Source organism: Notamacropus eugenii, chromosome 1, assembly GCF_028372415.1.
Source record: "Notamacropus eugenii isolate mMacEug1 chromosome 1, mMacEug1.pri_v2, whole genome shotgun sequence".
In the NCBI taxonomy this organism is placed as follows: Eukaryota; Metazoa; Chordata; class Mammalia; order Diprotodontia; family Macropodidae; genus Notamacropus; species Notamacropus eugenii.
This window is the reverse complement of record NC_092872.1, coordinates 3,666,834-3,683,254: the sequence shown is the minus strand read 5'-3', so window position 1 is coordinate 3,683,254 and position 16,421 is coordinate 3,666,834. Positions and strand designations below refer to the sequence as shown.

The following is a 16,421-nucleotide window of genomic DNA, read 5'->3' as shown; positions in this document are numbered from 1 at the left end:
AAACAATATTATAAATTTGTTCATTTTAAGAACTAAATTAAATCTTACATGACATTCCTTTCTTCCTAAAGAGTAAGATCACAAGCTTTCATATCCAATTAGTTCAGACATTAAATGTGGCAAGCAGGAGGTTGATAGGATTACTAAATGTTCACCAAAGTCTACATTCCATCTTCCATCTCTAAAGCTTTGACTAGGCTTTCTCTCCACGCCTGGGATGCACGTCCTCCTAGCCTCTACTTAAAACACCTGCTTTCATTCTACCCTAGTTCATGGGCACTTTCCTAAAGGAGCCTTTCCTTACCCCCACCTAAGATGAGAGTACACTCTCCTTCGTCAAAGTAGCAGTTAAATATTGTATCTCTTGGATGGAATTATAAGTTCCTTTAACATTAGTATTATCTTTTGCTTTGTCTTGAACATTCAACCCCTGGCACATGGGAGGAATGTAATAAATCCTTATTGGATTGAACTGGATTCAGAAACTCCCTCTTTAGCCGAGGCTGACAATCACTTTTCAGGAATATTGTAACAGGGATTCTAGATGAGGCGACTAGATGTCCTCTCAGGAGATTATTTTAACAATACTACCTTGGATCTAGACCATGAAGTTCTAATGTGGGATTCAAATATCCCCAGGAGTACTGAGAATATTTAGTAAATAGCTATGTTACCCTTCTGAAATATTTCCAGAGTAGTAGTGCTAATGAAAAGATTTGTGGATGGGAGAAAACAGGGAGGAGGCTGTACTGAGATGAGAAAGGGAGGGATGGTGATAATGCAGCTGAAGAACTGAAAGAGACAGTTGAAAAAATAAGTCCTACTATCCAAAACCAAGTGAATAATTTTTGGTTACAAAATCCTTTTTATATTGAACTAGAAAAATCAGCAACAAAGATTGAGTGAAGAATGAAGCAAATGAATCTCTGCATTAACCAGAAACTGAATTGATTTCCAGTCTATGAAGTCACCAAATTTATAACTTGGAGAAGCAGAAATCATTCATATTAAATGTGCTCACAAGGCTAAACTTGTCTCTGTAATTCAGGATTCTCATTTCTGTTCTTAATCAAATCCAAAGCAAGAAACAAACTGGAGGTTGATAAACAGGTGTCTCTTTCAAAAATGGTATCAGGAATAAAACTGTTAGTCGACAAGAAACAGAATCAAAGAGCTTTAATTTTTCTGGCTATATTCTGCTCAACATTTAACAAGTTAGTGACATTTTTTCCGCTTAACAAATTTATTTTCTCTCCCTTTCACTGCCCTTGAAGGGAGAAATTAAAACCTTTGTAACAAATATAAGTTGTCAAACAAAGCAAAAAACTTTTTTGATCCTGTCTAAAAGTGTGTATTTTTGTGCCTTAAATCCATCACTTCTTTGTCAGGTAGAAAGTGGCACACTGCCATTCTCTGAAGTCGCTGGCGCTCGTTGCTCTTTCCAGGGTTCTCAAGTCTTTCAAAGCTGTCTTTACGGTGTTGCTGTTACAATATAAAGCATTCTTCTGGTTCTGTTCACTTCTGTGGTTCAGTCATTTCAATCGTGTCTAACTATTTGTGACCCCATGTGGGGTTTTCTTGGTAATGATATCAGCGTGGTTTGTCATTTCTTTCTCCAACTCAGTTTACACATGAGAAAACTGAAGGAAACAGGCTTAAGTGACTTGCCCAGAGTCACACAGCTAGTGTCTGAGGCCTGATTTGAACTCAGGTCCTCTTCACTCGCAGCCCCAGCTCTCTCTCCACTGCATCATCTAACTGCCCTGATCTTTCCAAGTTGTTCCTTGCATAAGTTTTTACAGCAAAAAGGTATTCTATTGTTTTGATACATTATCATTTGTTCAGCCATTCTGCAGTTGATGAGCAATGCCTTGGTTTCCAGTTTTTCCCACAATAAAAAGAGATGCTATATTTTTATGCATATGGTTCCTTTTCCTTTCTTTGATCTACATGGAGTATGGACCAAATATCCCTGGGTCACAGGGTTTGCACAATTCAGTAACTTATCGAGCATAGTTCCAAATCTCTCTTTCACAGCACCTTTTGATTTCTTATATGTATATTCTTCATAAACCCTATGATTTATTTCTTTTTATTTTGAATGGGGAGTATAGAAAAGGCAACACTGAACGCCAAAGGGTAGAAAGTCTGAAAATAGCTGAGAACCCCCTTATCTGCATGGTCTTCCTCTACCCTTATTGTATATCTCTGAAACACAGTGAGAAAACATTCAGAACTTTACATAGTACAATACTAAGGGAGAAACTAGTTAGATTTAATTTCATTATTGAAATTTAGCCTCTGTAGATGCTTTAAAAGCAATCATTTTTTTAGAATGCATGGAAAGAAAAAAGCTAATTGAAAAAACAACTACGTAAGTTACAGCGTATGTTTAAAAGTTTCCCTACATATGGGCGATTTTCATTTGCCTGTGGGTTATATTTAAAATATATTTCTCTCTCTTAAAGAAGACCCAAATGGGATGTAGATCCACTCTTCCCTGAACTTCAGCATGCACTGAAAGAGAAATAATTTCTCCTGTTCTTTTTAAAGGGTCAAAGCTTCTTTCCAAATCTCTACCCAAGCTGTTATTAATCACATGAAAATATATCCTTTTGGCCACCAGGGTTTTGTGTTGTTCTTGTTTTTTTAAATTTATAATCAGATACATAGACATGCGTGATAATTCAAGATGGAGCTTGATTGTGACCTAAATAAGCACTAGACACTTTTGGGTACCAGCCAGGTGGGTCAGAGCTGTCTTTTCTTCCATCTGTTCCTCCCGTAACTGAGCAGGAAACATAGTCGACTGGCAGAGAGCATCCAGGGAGCAAATACATGACCCTCCTGGCCACTTTCACGGCTGCATGGCCCGCAAAATAGAAGATCTCTCTGGGGCTTGTTTCTAGTAAGTCCCAAAGCTATGTTCAGAAAACATTAACAAACTGCTCAACTCTGGGACAGAGTTTATTTGACCATTTCTAAATTCTGGTGGCTGTCTCCCTAATATCTGTTATGGGAAAAAGCTGTTATCATTCATTCAGTCTTTTCAGTTGTGCTTGACCCTTCATGACTCCACTGGGGGCTTTCTTGGAGTGGTTTGCATTTCCTTCTCTGGCTCATTTTACAGATGAGGAAAATGAGGCAACCGGGGTTAAGTGGCTTCCTCAGGATCACACAGCTAGTAAGTGTCTAAGGCCAGATTTGAACTCAGGTGTTCCAGACTCCAAGCCTGGTCTCTGTCCACTACACCGCTTAGCCTGAGAATGGAGGATTACACAAACCATTTCTAACTTTTTTGCTTCAAATTTTGATCCTTTTGTAGCAAGATATGTGTGCATGTGCGTGTGCAATGCATGCTGCCTCAGCTTTAGTCCAGCTATCTAGGGCTTAAACTTATATAGTCTTTTAAATCCGCAGGTATTATAATTTTCTCCAACATCTTGCTGTTTGGGATATTGGGGTTGGTGTATTTTGATATTTTTCAAGCAATTCTAGCCAAAGTTACTGAATACTGTCTACCTGATAATCGACTGAAAAGGAATGTATGTGTCCCTTAATGGGATGGTATTAGAGACAGTTCCTTTTTAGGACCCTCCAACTAGAAATACTTTCCTATGAAAAGTATCCTTCTCAAGTCTAAAATTAAATGAAAATTTATGTTAAGATCATTTATAGAGCTGTCACATGTAAGAGGGATTAGTTTTGCTTTTCTTGGCCCCTGTGGTCAGAACTATGACCAAAGGAGAGGCACAGGCTCACATGTCAGTTCTGTGTAAGGAAAAGCTCATAACAAATAGTCATCCAAAAGTCTTGAGGCATCACGAACTTTCCCATAGAGAAAAGTTTTCAGATAGAGACTGGAAGATCGGCTTGTTAAAGATTTTAAAGGTAGGGGTTGAACTTAAGGACCCTTTCTTTATCTCTAGTTCTAGAATTCTCTTTCTGACATCTTTGTCCCAAGTCTCCAACTTTCCAGATGACTTAGCCAGTGCTGCTGCTTTGTGACTCGCATTCATGATTATATTCAGAAAAAAGCAATCCGAAGCACATAATTGAACAGAAAGAAGAGATGTCAGTAGCAGTCTATTCCAACCCGAACATGAAAGAAATTCCCACCGTAACATATTCAATAAGCTTCAGTTTGAAAACCACCGTAGTGGGGGAACCTACCACCTCTCAAATGGCCTGCTCCACTTTGGGATAGTTGTCATTGTTAGAAACCTTTTCCTGATATCCAGGCAAAATTTGTCATCTTCTTCTTCTATCCATTATTTCTGTTCTACCCATTGGTCCTTTGGGACCAAATTCAACAAATTGAATCTCTCCTCCAATCCTTCAGATACTTGAAGAGAGCTAGCTTGCCTCCACTGAGTCTTCTGCAGGCTAAACACACACAGCTCCTTTGATCAGTCCTCTTATAACATGAACTGAAGTCCCTTCACCACCTTGATTGCCTTTCTTTGAACATCCTGCAGCTTACCAGTGTTCTTCATAAACTATGGCACTCAAAACTGTTCTAAATAAAATTCTTCCTATTAGATTTTTATCCATGGTTCCACATTTTTTCTACAAGATTAGAATGAGATACTTTACCAAAAATCTTGCTAAAATCTAGATAAACTACATCCATATCCCTTATCTACTAGATTAACAATCCCATAAACATAGGAAATAAGATTAGTCTGATATCAATCAACAAACATTTATTACGCACTTACCATGTGCCAGACACTGTGTTAAGTGCTGAGATTATAAATAAAAGACTGAACTGATCCCTACTCTCAACCTGTTATTTTTATCTGTATTCTCTTATCTTTCGGAATATCAATGACTTTTATTTTTCTCTTCCCCTTCTAAAATTTTACCAACATCATTTGAGTGATCCGTTCTAGAATTTTCCCAGGAGTCAAAGTCAAGCCCACCAGCTGTCTGATTTATGAATCCTGTTCTCTTCTCTGTTCGACATTAGCCCTGAACAACCTTTGCCCTTGGTAGCACATTGCTTGATCACTCAGATATCAGTCATTCTTTTTCAAGGAGTGAGGTTTTCTTTTCTTGCTAATTTGTCCTTTCCACTAAACTTTCTACAATTAAGCAAATTAAAAACAAAAAAAACCCTTTCAGTATCTATATATCTACCTAATAAACAAAATGAATTCAAATTTAGCCATGTATGAAAATAAATATCTCTGCGTTTTAAGTTCATCTATTCTGGAAGAATATAAGTAGCATGTTTTATCTTCATTCTTTGGGACTTATGTTTTATTATTGCATTGGCTAGAGATCTAAAGTCTTTAAAATTGTTTTTCTCCTTAATGTTGTTATCATTGTATAAATTCTTCTCCTTTTTCTGCTCACTTCACTGTGCATCAATTCATATGTCTTCCCCATTTCCTTTGAAATTGCCTATTTCATCATTTTGTACAGCACAACAACATTTCCATCACATCGCTACACCACAAATTATTTAGCCATTCCTAAAAAGGAGGATACCCACTTAGATTCCAATTTTGGACTACAGTAAAGAGTTGCAGTTGTTTTGTATGTGTGCATCCTTTTCTTCATTCTTTGGCCCAACAGTGGTATGACTGGGTCAAAGAGTATACAGAGTTTAGTAACTCTCTGGGCGCAGTTCCAAATTGCTTTCCAGAATGTCCAGACCAATTTACAGTTCTACTAACAGTGCCCCAACATTTGTCATTTTTCTTTCTTGTAATCTTTACTTTGAATGTCTCTAATTATTAATAATTTGGAGCATTTTTCATATGATTGTGATAGCTTAAATTTCTTCTTTTGATAACTACTTGTTCACATCCTTTAACTGTTAATCTATTGGTGAATGACTCTTAATCTTGTAAATTTGAACCAGGTCTTTCTGTATCTTGAAAATGAGACCTTCATCAGAGAAAAGTATTGCAAAGAATTTTTCATAATCATCTATTTCCCTTCTAATTTTTTATTGCTTTAGATTTGTTTGTGCAAAAATTTTAAAACTTTATGTAACCCAAACTCTTTTGTCTTATGTGATGGGTCCTGTCACTTGTTTAATTATGGTTGTTTATAATTTTAGTTACGGTTTTTCTCCTACCTCCATAGAGCTGAAAGGTACTATCTTCTTCACTCTTCTAATTTGTGATATGACCTTATATACTTAGGTGATATATCCATTTGGAGCTTACCTTCGTATATTGTGTAAGGTGTTGATCTAAATCTAATTACTGCCAGATCGATTGTCCGGTTTTCCCAGTAATTTTTTCATATAGTGACCTCTTCCCTCAGTACCTGTGGACTTCAAGTTTATTGCATCTGTTTGCTTCTGTATTTTGTGTAAGTAATCTGTTCCCCTATGGATCTTTCTCTCCTTTTTAACCAGTATAAAAATCATGTTAATGATTACTACTTTGTGATATAGTTCAAGATGTAGCACTGATAGAACTCAGCTTGTTCTTGATGAAGCCAAGCTGGGTCTTTGCAATCTTTTCTTCCCTTTCTAAACTTTTACCAACACCATTTTGATGATCCATTCTAGAATTTTCCTAGGCATCAAAGTCAAGCTCATTGGCCTCTGATTCATAGATTCTGTTTTCTTCTCTTTTTTGACTTTGACCCTTACAGATCTTTGCCCTTGGTACCATTTTCCTTGATCACTCAGATGCCGTTGTCAGTGATTCAGCAGTCACATCGGCCAGCACCTTCATGTCCTAAAGATGTTGTTAATCTGTGTCATCTGGATTCATAAAGTGCAGCAAGGAGCTGTTTTACTCATTCCTTCCTTACCGTGGCTATCAATTCCCTGTTGGTCATTTCAAATACAATTTTTTCTTCTTTCCTGAGCTTCTCTTACCAGCCTCAGTGCTCTCTGATCTTTAGCATTCCTGATACTATTTTCACAGGACCATGCCGTGCTCTTATATTCATCCTGTCAGCTGGCCTTGCTTCTGTCTTCTGAGATACATTTCTTTTTTCTTTTTAATCTGAGTTGTTTGGTCAGTGAGTTCTCTGTGTATCCAGATCAGGCCTTCCAGACAAATCCCATTTTTCTCCTACTTGGAATCATTTCCTTTGTTCTTCTTTCTTAGACGTTCTTGATGGCTATGCACAAGAAAGAGGACAGGTAAAGGCTTGGTGAAGAAGCATTGTATGTTAAGAAAATAAATTCATATGAGGAAATTCAAGAGTGAGAAGGAGGAAACATGATGGGAAGCATTTCATTCTTGAATATCTCCTATTCCTCCTAGTCTGACTTTTCTCATAACATTTTAGTTCTATCTTTTTTCTGAATTCTTTGAAATTTGCTTTTCCCAGATCTGGAGTGCATGTCAGATGAAGCCCACTTTGTTCTTCTTCTCTGTCACAAACTCTTAGAAGGAGGGGTCACTTCCCTCTCCATCCCACCCCTTCACAAGGGTTCCCATCATTTGTAGCCAATTCCTTCACATTGGTGTGAATCAAATCCAGAATAGAATTTCTCTTTATTGGTTTCTCTACCTTTTAAAGGATGAAATTATGGCTAAGGTAAGTCAAGAAGTTATTAACTGCTCTGCATTTCACAGAGAGGGAGAGAGAGACAGAGAGAGAGAGAGAGAAGAAAGAGAGAGACAAAGAGAGAGGGAGGGAGGGAGGGAGGGAAAGAGAGAGGGAGGGAGAGAGAGACAGAGAGAGACAGAGACAGAGAGACAGTGAGAGAGAGAAAGGGAGAGAGAGAGGGAGGAAGGGAGAGAGAGAGACAGAGAGAGGGAGGGAGGGAGGGAGAGAGAGAGAGAGAGAGAGAGTACTCCAGCAGATATCTAGATATTGTAACACAAGGTCTTATACGGATTCCTCACCTATTTTCTCTTTTTGTCCAGGTGTCTGTAGTATATTACAACAACAACCAAAAAAACCTGATTTCTCCTTTCATTGACTCTTACTCAAGTACTCTCCATTAATTTTCCTCCCTCTTGTTTCTAAATTTCTTCACATGAGTGTACTTTCTTAGCACACAATGCTTTTCCACCACCTCCTCTCCTCTTTCTTTTGAATAAGGTATATCCATCAAGAACCTTTATAGAGGACGTATTAACAAGTTTTGGTTTATTAATATCAGTGCCTATAGAAAATTGCAATTATTTCCAATGATGAAAAAAATCTGGAGCACTCTAATTTCTAGATTTAGTGTGAAAGAGTATATGATTCTAATTTTTTTTAATGCTGACATTACTCAGTTTTTAATATCACAGAGAAAGTCTGCTTGCATAGGAGATGGCACTAACATTTAAACAAAGGTAACATTACAAATGGGCTGTTGGTAGTACAGTAGATAGTGTGCCAGACCTAGAATAAGGAAAACTCATCTTCATGAGTTCAGATCCAGCCTCAGACCCATACCAGCTGTGTGGCTTTGAGCAAGTCAATTACCCCGGTTTGCTTCAATTTTCTTATCTATAAAATGAACTGGAGAAGGAAATGGCAAAGCCTTCCAGCATCTTTGTCAGGAAAACCCCAAATGGGGTCACAGAGAATCAGATATGACTAAGAATGACTGAACCACAGAAATGTTACAGATGTTCACAATGAAGTGTATGAAAATGTTTCCATAATTCTTGTGAAGGTAGCATTCGTAATTAGTTACCAGAAATAAAAGTAAAGGAGTGAATTTGATCCTACAAGGAAGTTTAACACTGTAATGCTAATAATACTCATTAGAAAATCGATTTAGAAAGCTGGATGAGTTTTGGAATCCCTCACTGAATTTAATGATATGGTCTGAAACTGAATGTTGCCCATAGGACTAAATGCATTAGATCAATGACCCTCCCACCTCCGCCCACCCCAACATTTGAAATTTACAATAGTTTTCTCACCAAATTTTAACTTTTTTGCCAATATTTCCCAAAGCTATCAGTTCCCTGCCATAGTTGAACAAGCATCTATGGCTATAAAAACCTGTACTGCAGCAGGTGCGGGAACTGTTTTCATGGAACTAAGCTGGAGGCTGTGCCTATTTTTTTTTTAATTTTTGATTATGCTTTAATGAATTTTTCTCTAAATGTAAAATGAACCCAAATAGTGTCATGCAAAAATAAAACCAAAAAACTGGAAAAAAACAAAACTAAGGACTAGATACTGAACTAGCTAAACAATCAGGAAATAAATGCATGGTAGAATTATATTATTTTTATTTTCCAGGCACATTTTCATGATATATTTTTAAACCTATGAATTTGTTTATGGGACCTTATGCATATGAGGAATTAACAAAGCTTTTTAAGGCTATATGGAAAGGGGTCAATAAATATCTTTATTTTTTGAATCACCATTTTGTGGATCAGATAAATAAGTGCATTTGTATTTTTAATTTGATTTCTCTTTTTGTTGTTTTTTCACTCCCTATCCCTATTCCTTTTTTTTCTCCCAACACCAAAAATGCCCTTACAGAAACACAAGGTAGATCTTTTCTACAAATTACGCCACGTCATGAATGAGCTTATTGACCTTCGGAGACAGCTGCTGTCAGGTCACCTTACTCAGGATCAGGTGCGAGAGGTCAAGAGACACATCACCGTGCGCCTGGACTGGGGGAATGAGTGAGTATCGTTACTACTTCAGCACAGGTTTTCAACAGTCTCATTTTGCAAGATAGCCAAGTTTCTTCAGCTGGAGAATGACCCTCCTTACATTGAATTTTTTGCTGTTTCTAATACTAAGTGACACTTACTAGCTGTGTAACACTGGGGAAGTCATTTAACCCTGTTTGCCTCAGTTTCTTCATACGTAAAATGACATGGAAAAGGAAAAGGCAAACCAATTCAGTGTCTTTGCCAAGAAAACCCTAAATGGGGTCACAGAAAAGTCAGATATAACTGAAATAAATAAATAAAACAACTGAGATAAAGAAAGAGGGAGAGAGGCACCGGGGGCGTAGTGAGGTGTGGAAGATAGAACACCAGACCTGCAGTCAGGAAGACCTGCAAGGCTCATCACTTAACCTCTGTTTGTGACAGTTTTCTCATCTGCAAAATGGGAACAATAACAGTCCCTGCCTCCCAGGGCTGTTGTGAGGATCGAATAAGATGATCATCATAAAGCACTTAGCTCAGTACCTGGCCCGAAGTAAGTGCCATGTAAGCGTCATCTGTTGTCAGCGGGATGACCCCAGGCAAGCTCCTAACCTCTGTTTGCCTGTTTCTGCATTTGTGAAATGGGGATAATAATAACACCTGCCACCTTCCGGGGCTGTGATGTGGATGAAAAGGAGATATGCGGGAAGTAAACCTTCAAGGACATAGAAATTACATATATATAATATTCATATTTAACACTTACTGTTTTATTATTATTGCAGTATATGCTTATGTTACAGTGTTGAATGGTTAAATCTGTAGTTACACGGTGAATGTGCATCTGAAGATATTTCACACATAGGGTCCTGTGCTGCCAAATATTCTTTTTCAAGTTATATTTTTAAGTATCGTTTATCTGTGCAGCAGTTGCAGAGATTTATTAGTAATGTCATTGAACCAGGTAAAATCTCAGGCTTTGGGACAGGAAGACTGTGCCAGGAATGGCAGCCTTCTTTTATTTTTCTATTGGTCGTGCCATCCTTTGCGCTTCTCTTTTAAATCATTCACTGTGTAAGTGTATTTTTATGAGGGAAATGGGGAACAGTGGGAACTGGGAGGAGGAGAGCACATAAATATTTGATTGGAAATTAATGTGTAAGCAATTATCTCAAGTGAAAACTAATCCTATCCAAGAGTCAGCTTGGGAATTCTATATGTATGTGATGCTTGACCTATTCTGAGCCCAAGAGTTATAGATCTGCATGGTATATGCTTTCTCATAATCTTTCCCAAAGGACACACCAGGTGTACAAAGTAATAAATAATGAGTTTTCCATGATTCACCAGGTCAGTCTTATTAATGAGGAATCTGTTTTATTAGATAATGTTGAGATTCTATTGGCTAAAGGAGACCATGACGAGAGAATCAGGCAAAATTACCTTAAGGATTGAAGTAGACATAGATATTGGCATAACCATTTCTACTCTATCAAGTGGACAATAAGACAGTAAGAAAGTTCTGCCCAAGATCTTGTTACTTTGATCTGTGATTCTCCTAGTTAAAGTCATACTCGAGTGTGACGGTTCATTCCCCTACTTTCTAAAGTAACACCATATATGTCAACTTATAAATAAGCTAGCTTGGAGAAAATCATATAAGGTAGTAAAGTCTGGAATATATTTAAATAATTCATATATCATGAAATGAATGCCATCCAGCACCTGTGTGTGAATTGTTTTCCTCTGGACCCAAGGAAGCAATTGTGCCAAGGGGCACTTCTGCTGCTCTGGACACTAGAGGGTGATTGCCTTCCCTCCCCTCCCCATCCTGGTTCCACCTGGAAACAGGAGCAGTAGTCACACAGGACTAAGAGATGTTGTCTTTACACTGGGGCACACTCTTCCTCTTTTCCCTCCTTTGCTTTCTCCATGTGACCTTCCTTAGAGATGCCCCGGGGGCAGAGAGGGGAGCTGGGCTTCCCTGAGAGTGAGCCAAGTGGGGGAAGACCAGGGGATTTTCTGGTGTGCAGTAAGCAAAGAAGAACAAAACAGAGGAATCTTATGTATGGTTTTTCTTTTTAAAAAGTGGGTATTCGATTTAATTTGGTAGTCACAAAATTGCCATTTGTTTCTGTCTATGTTTCTGAGCTTTTTGTTTTTGTCGTTGTACAGTATTGCTTTGTTGATCCCGTTTTCTTTTTAGTTTTTAATCTCTATGCCCACCTACTATTTCACCAACTGACCCCCTCTGCAAAATAGAAGTCCTTGTCAAAGCAAAGCCGCACATGGACCCTGTTTGAAAATGAATGTCTTACTTTGATGTACTTCTTGTGAGCTCAGAGAAGGGAGAGACCAGTTTATCATGTATATATATATATGTATGTATATATATATATATATATATATATATATATATATATATATATATATATATATATATATATATATATATATATATATATATATATATATATGAAGAGACATGGAAGGTCTGAGTGATCACTGTACTCAACTGTAATTCTTTGGAGACTTGCCGCTACACAGCATTACCAGAAGAATGTTGCTATTTCAAAGAAGGGCCTTCATCTCAAGGATACCGTTTGATAATTAAAAGCACTGATCTAAAATTTCCTATTTTTTTACCTATTGAGCTCCTGCCTGATCTCATAGCTAGTACTTAGGAGCTCCCAAAGAGACCAAGACTCTTTATCTAGCTCCATTGCGGTATTGGAAAACACTGGCAGATTGGAGGTCCTGTTGAAGGTACTACCAGTTAAAACTATTGGCATCATACAGTTTCTAATAACTCCATATTTCTAATTTCTGCCTTCTTCTACCATAAAGGGTAGAAGTTTCAAAAATCAAATCCGTGGTTTCTAAGGAAGAAATAAATCATAACTCCTCTGTGATGCCAATTTTCATTTTTCCCATCAATACATCTAAAGGTGAGAAAATCTGTAATACCAGACTTTTCACAGTGTAACTTATAGCAAAATTGTCAGGTGGTCAACCAAAATTGATTAAGTATTTACTATGCTTAACTCTAGCAATTCAAAGAAAGGCAAAAACATAGGCCCTGTGTACAAGGAACTCATATTCTAATGGTAGAAACTACTATGTGGATACAATATTCATTCAGGTAATGTCAGACGGAAAGTACGAGCAAGCAGAGGGACTGGGAAAGGCCTCCTACAGAAGGAGGTATTTGAAGAGAATCTTGAAGGAAGCCCAGGGAAGTCAGTACATGAAAGCTGGAATGGATAGAATCCCAGACATTAGCAACAGCCAGTGAAAAGGCCCATTTGAGATGGAGTATCATTGTTACAGGATCATAGTGTACAGGAGAGGATGGAAGAGCAAGAAGCCTGGAGAGTAGGAAGGGGCCAAATTCTGAAGAGCTTTAAATACCAAACAAAATTTTATTTTTGACCCTAGAGGTAATAGAGAGCCACTAGAGATTACGGAGGAGGGAGAGATATGATTAGCCATGTTCTTTAGGAAAATCACTTTAGCACTCAAATGGAGGAGGGATTCAAGTGGGAAGAGACTTGAGGCAAGGAGACCAAGGCTGTTGCAATGTTCTAGGCATGAGATGATGAGAGCTTCACCAAGGTTAGTGGTTGTATGAGAGAAAAGAAGGAAAAGCATACAAGAGATGGTATGAAAGTAGAAATAAGAAGATTTGGCAATATATGAAATAGGTGGCATGAGTGCAAGAGGGAAATCAAAAAACACCAAGGCTTTAGCCCAGGCTGGCTAGCAGCATGGTGGTACCTTTGACTAGTAGCAGGGAAGTCTGAGATAACAGAATGTTGGGGATGGGGAAAGAAGATAATGAGTTCTGTTTTGGACATATTTCAGTTTGAGAAGAATATTTTGTCTTTCAAGTTTGAGATCTCCAAGAGGTAGTTGGTAGACTGGAGCTCAGGAGAGAGAGAGCAGGGCTAGATGTATGATCTAGGAAGCATTTGCATAGAGATGATCATTGAATCCATTGGTGGTGACAAGATCGTGTTTAGTGGGTGTGGTCTAGAGAACAGCCCAGTAAAGGGAACTGAGACCACGTAGTCACAGAGGTAGGAGGAGAACCAAGAAAGGGCAATGTCATGAAAACCTAAAGAGGAGAGAGTGTCCAGCAGTGGCATAGGCTACAGAGAGGTCAAGAAGGATAAGCATTGAGAAAAGATTATTAGATTGGCAATTAAGAGATCAATAATGAGTTTTTTCCTTATAGTTGGGTCAGGAGTTCTGATACCGAGAAAATAAGCTACTGGAACCTGTCTTGCATTTGTTTACTTATGTATTTGTAAAGTTATAGAATCAATCTACAGGTCTAATGGTGCACCAAGCTGAATGTGGAAGACTATAACACTTGCACTTGTAGATGTATTACTTCACAGCTGCATCTTCGCGAGAGCAAACTTTGTAGGCAATTTAAAGAAATTTTGAAGTTGTGGACAGAAATTTCAAAAAGTAAAAGTTACAAACCTAATTTCTTCAGTATCTCCCTATATTCCCACGTGGCTCCACTCTGACTCCTAGGCTTCTCTGCCTTTCCCTCTTGCCCCAACCCCGTTCCTAGCTCCCTTTTATATATTGTTTTCTCCAGTTAGAATTCAAGTACCTTGAGGAAAGACACTGTCTTCTTTCCTTACATTGGTATTTCCAGTTCTTAGCACAGTGCCTGACACACAATAGATATTCAACAAATGTGTTTTCTATCTATCTCTAAAAAGAACTTACTTTCCTCCTTAATCAAAGTTCTTCCTTATCCCATAATCTGCTTGTTAGCATTAGCGCATTAATATTATCTGACACACCTCTGATATTTTATGATCTTACTTTCTTGAAAATAAATAAATAAATAAGATTTCACTTGGAAAGTGCATGAAAGAAATTGCTTTATATAAATTTACACACTCTGTTATCTCTTTTGAAGCTGCAGTTAAACTAAAATTATGTATTACCAGAGGAGAAATACACATTTTCCACAAATGTTGAAAATTGGAACTAAAATCATCTCAGAGTCTTTGGTATCTTACACAGAGGTACAGTCAGAAGTTCAGAATGGTGGCCTCAGACGCTTACTAGCTGTGTGACCCTGAGCAAGTCACTTAACCCTGATTGCCTCCAAAAAACCATAACAAAAGTTCAAAATGGAACTGGAACATGGAAGGACAAAATTAAGACTGGAAAAAGTCTTGCACATAATCTATTCCAACCTTCCAGTTTTATAGATCAGAAAACAGAGACCCAAAGCTCGTAAGGGACTCACCCAAGGTCATGCAGGTTCTGGAGCTCAAACAGAGAATTTATGCGGTGATTTAATGCACCAAATGCCACTGTGCCCATGGATAAATTAATTGTATTTATTTGAGGACTAGCCTAATGAGAAAAAGGAATTTAAGGGATCTAGAGGTCAGTAGAAGAACGCTAACAATCTGCATTTATATGGGTTATATGCTTTACTGAGCATCTTTCCTCCCAAGTAGCCATACTGGGTAGACAGTACCAATATAATCCCATTTTACAGATGAGAAGACTGAAACTCAGAGTTCAGAGAAATTTTGACTTGTCTGGAGATAAACAGCTCTAAGTAGCAGACAGATTTTAAACTCCAAGTTTCTAACCTTCTTTTCGTTCTCTGTACAACTTCTTCCTTTATGTTGCATATTTTAACATAATTACCTATAAACCCTTAAATTTAAGTAGTATTTGGGGTGTATCTAGTAATGATATACCTCACGAAATAATGAAATATTTCTTAAAAACTTTATTGAACTAATTTTTTTTGTTAGAAATGGAATGTGAATGTCCTTAAATCCCACAATGACAAAAAACAAAGAAACAGAAATACACAAAAAAATGTTATTTTTAGTTTGAAGCTGAAAAATGAAGAGTAAATCTTTATTATCTTCCCAAAGTAACCCTAAAAGAATCAGCTAACTGAATTTTTCTATCACAGGAAAACTTACTAAACACTGTGGGGTTTCATTATACAAGGCAATTTTAGGCAGATAACACCATTCCAAACTATGTGGAATAACTGAGTGAAAGAAAGAGGTCAGGAACTGGGTGTAAATAGGAAGTGGAAGGGAAGTTATACCTTAATTACTTAGTGGTACTAACAAGCAGATTACTCAAGTGTCATAATGAGATTCCCTTGCAGATCTTCTGACGTCAAGGCATAAACATTTTATACTTTAACCTCTGAAAGGTGAGCAAAATATGACCTGATTGGATGTTCCTGGTATAATTTTCTCTAGCTAGTCATTCCTTCACCGTAAAGCCCATGATGATTGAAAGTTCTTAAGTGGCTTGAACTCTGTGGTAGAGCCAATCGTAGGTCTCTTTATCTTGCATGATAGATAGATAGATAGATAGATAGATAGATAGATAGATAGATAGATAGATAGATAGATAGATAGATGATTGATAAGTAGATAGATAAATATATATGTACATATGTGTGTATGTATAAGGCCCTTAGAAAAGAATATTAAATGTCAAAATGTCCTGCAACCAACTTTCCGGTATGGCCCATGCTGAATCTATTTTTGTATCAAAGTGTAGAACTACATCTTCCGTTTTAACTCCAGCCACAAAAGCTTGCTGCTGCTGCCTATTCTGAATTTATGTATTGCCTTTCCTGTTATAAGTCTAGTAAATAAGTCAACCCACACACATTTACGGCAGTGACAGCAAAATGTCCAAGGAAATAGTCTTTCCCACTTATCCCACACAAACAGCAGGTGAATGACTCTTCACGAGCATTGACTTGGCTGTTTATAAGAATTATTCTTACTTCACAGCTGGGGAAACCAAGGCATGACCAGTTTGTTTCCATCCCAATTGGTTTCAGGCCTGAGTTTTAGC

The 16,421-nt window shown here is 37.6% G+C and overlaps 1 protein-coding gene across 1 annotated transcript in view; it reads left to right on the top strand.

The window, feature by feature from the left end:
• Positions 1 to 16,421, top strand: part of DOCK3 (dedicator of cytokinesis 3) — a 409,824-nt gene that overhangs the window by 174,115 nt on the left and 219,288 nt on the right. The window contains exon 6 of the mRNA XM_072612190.1: positions 9,421 to 9,569. Within this exon, the coding sequence (XP_072468291.1) occupies positions 9,421 to 9,569 (149 nt within the window). The remainder of the gene's footprint in view (positions 1 to 9,420; positions 9,570 to 16,421) is intronic.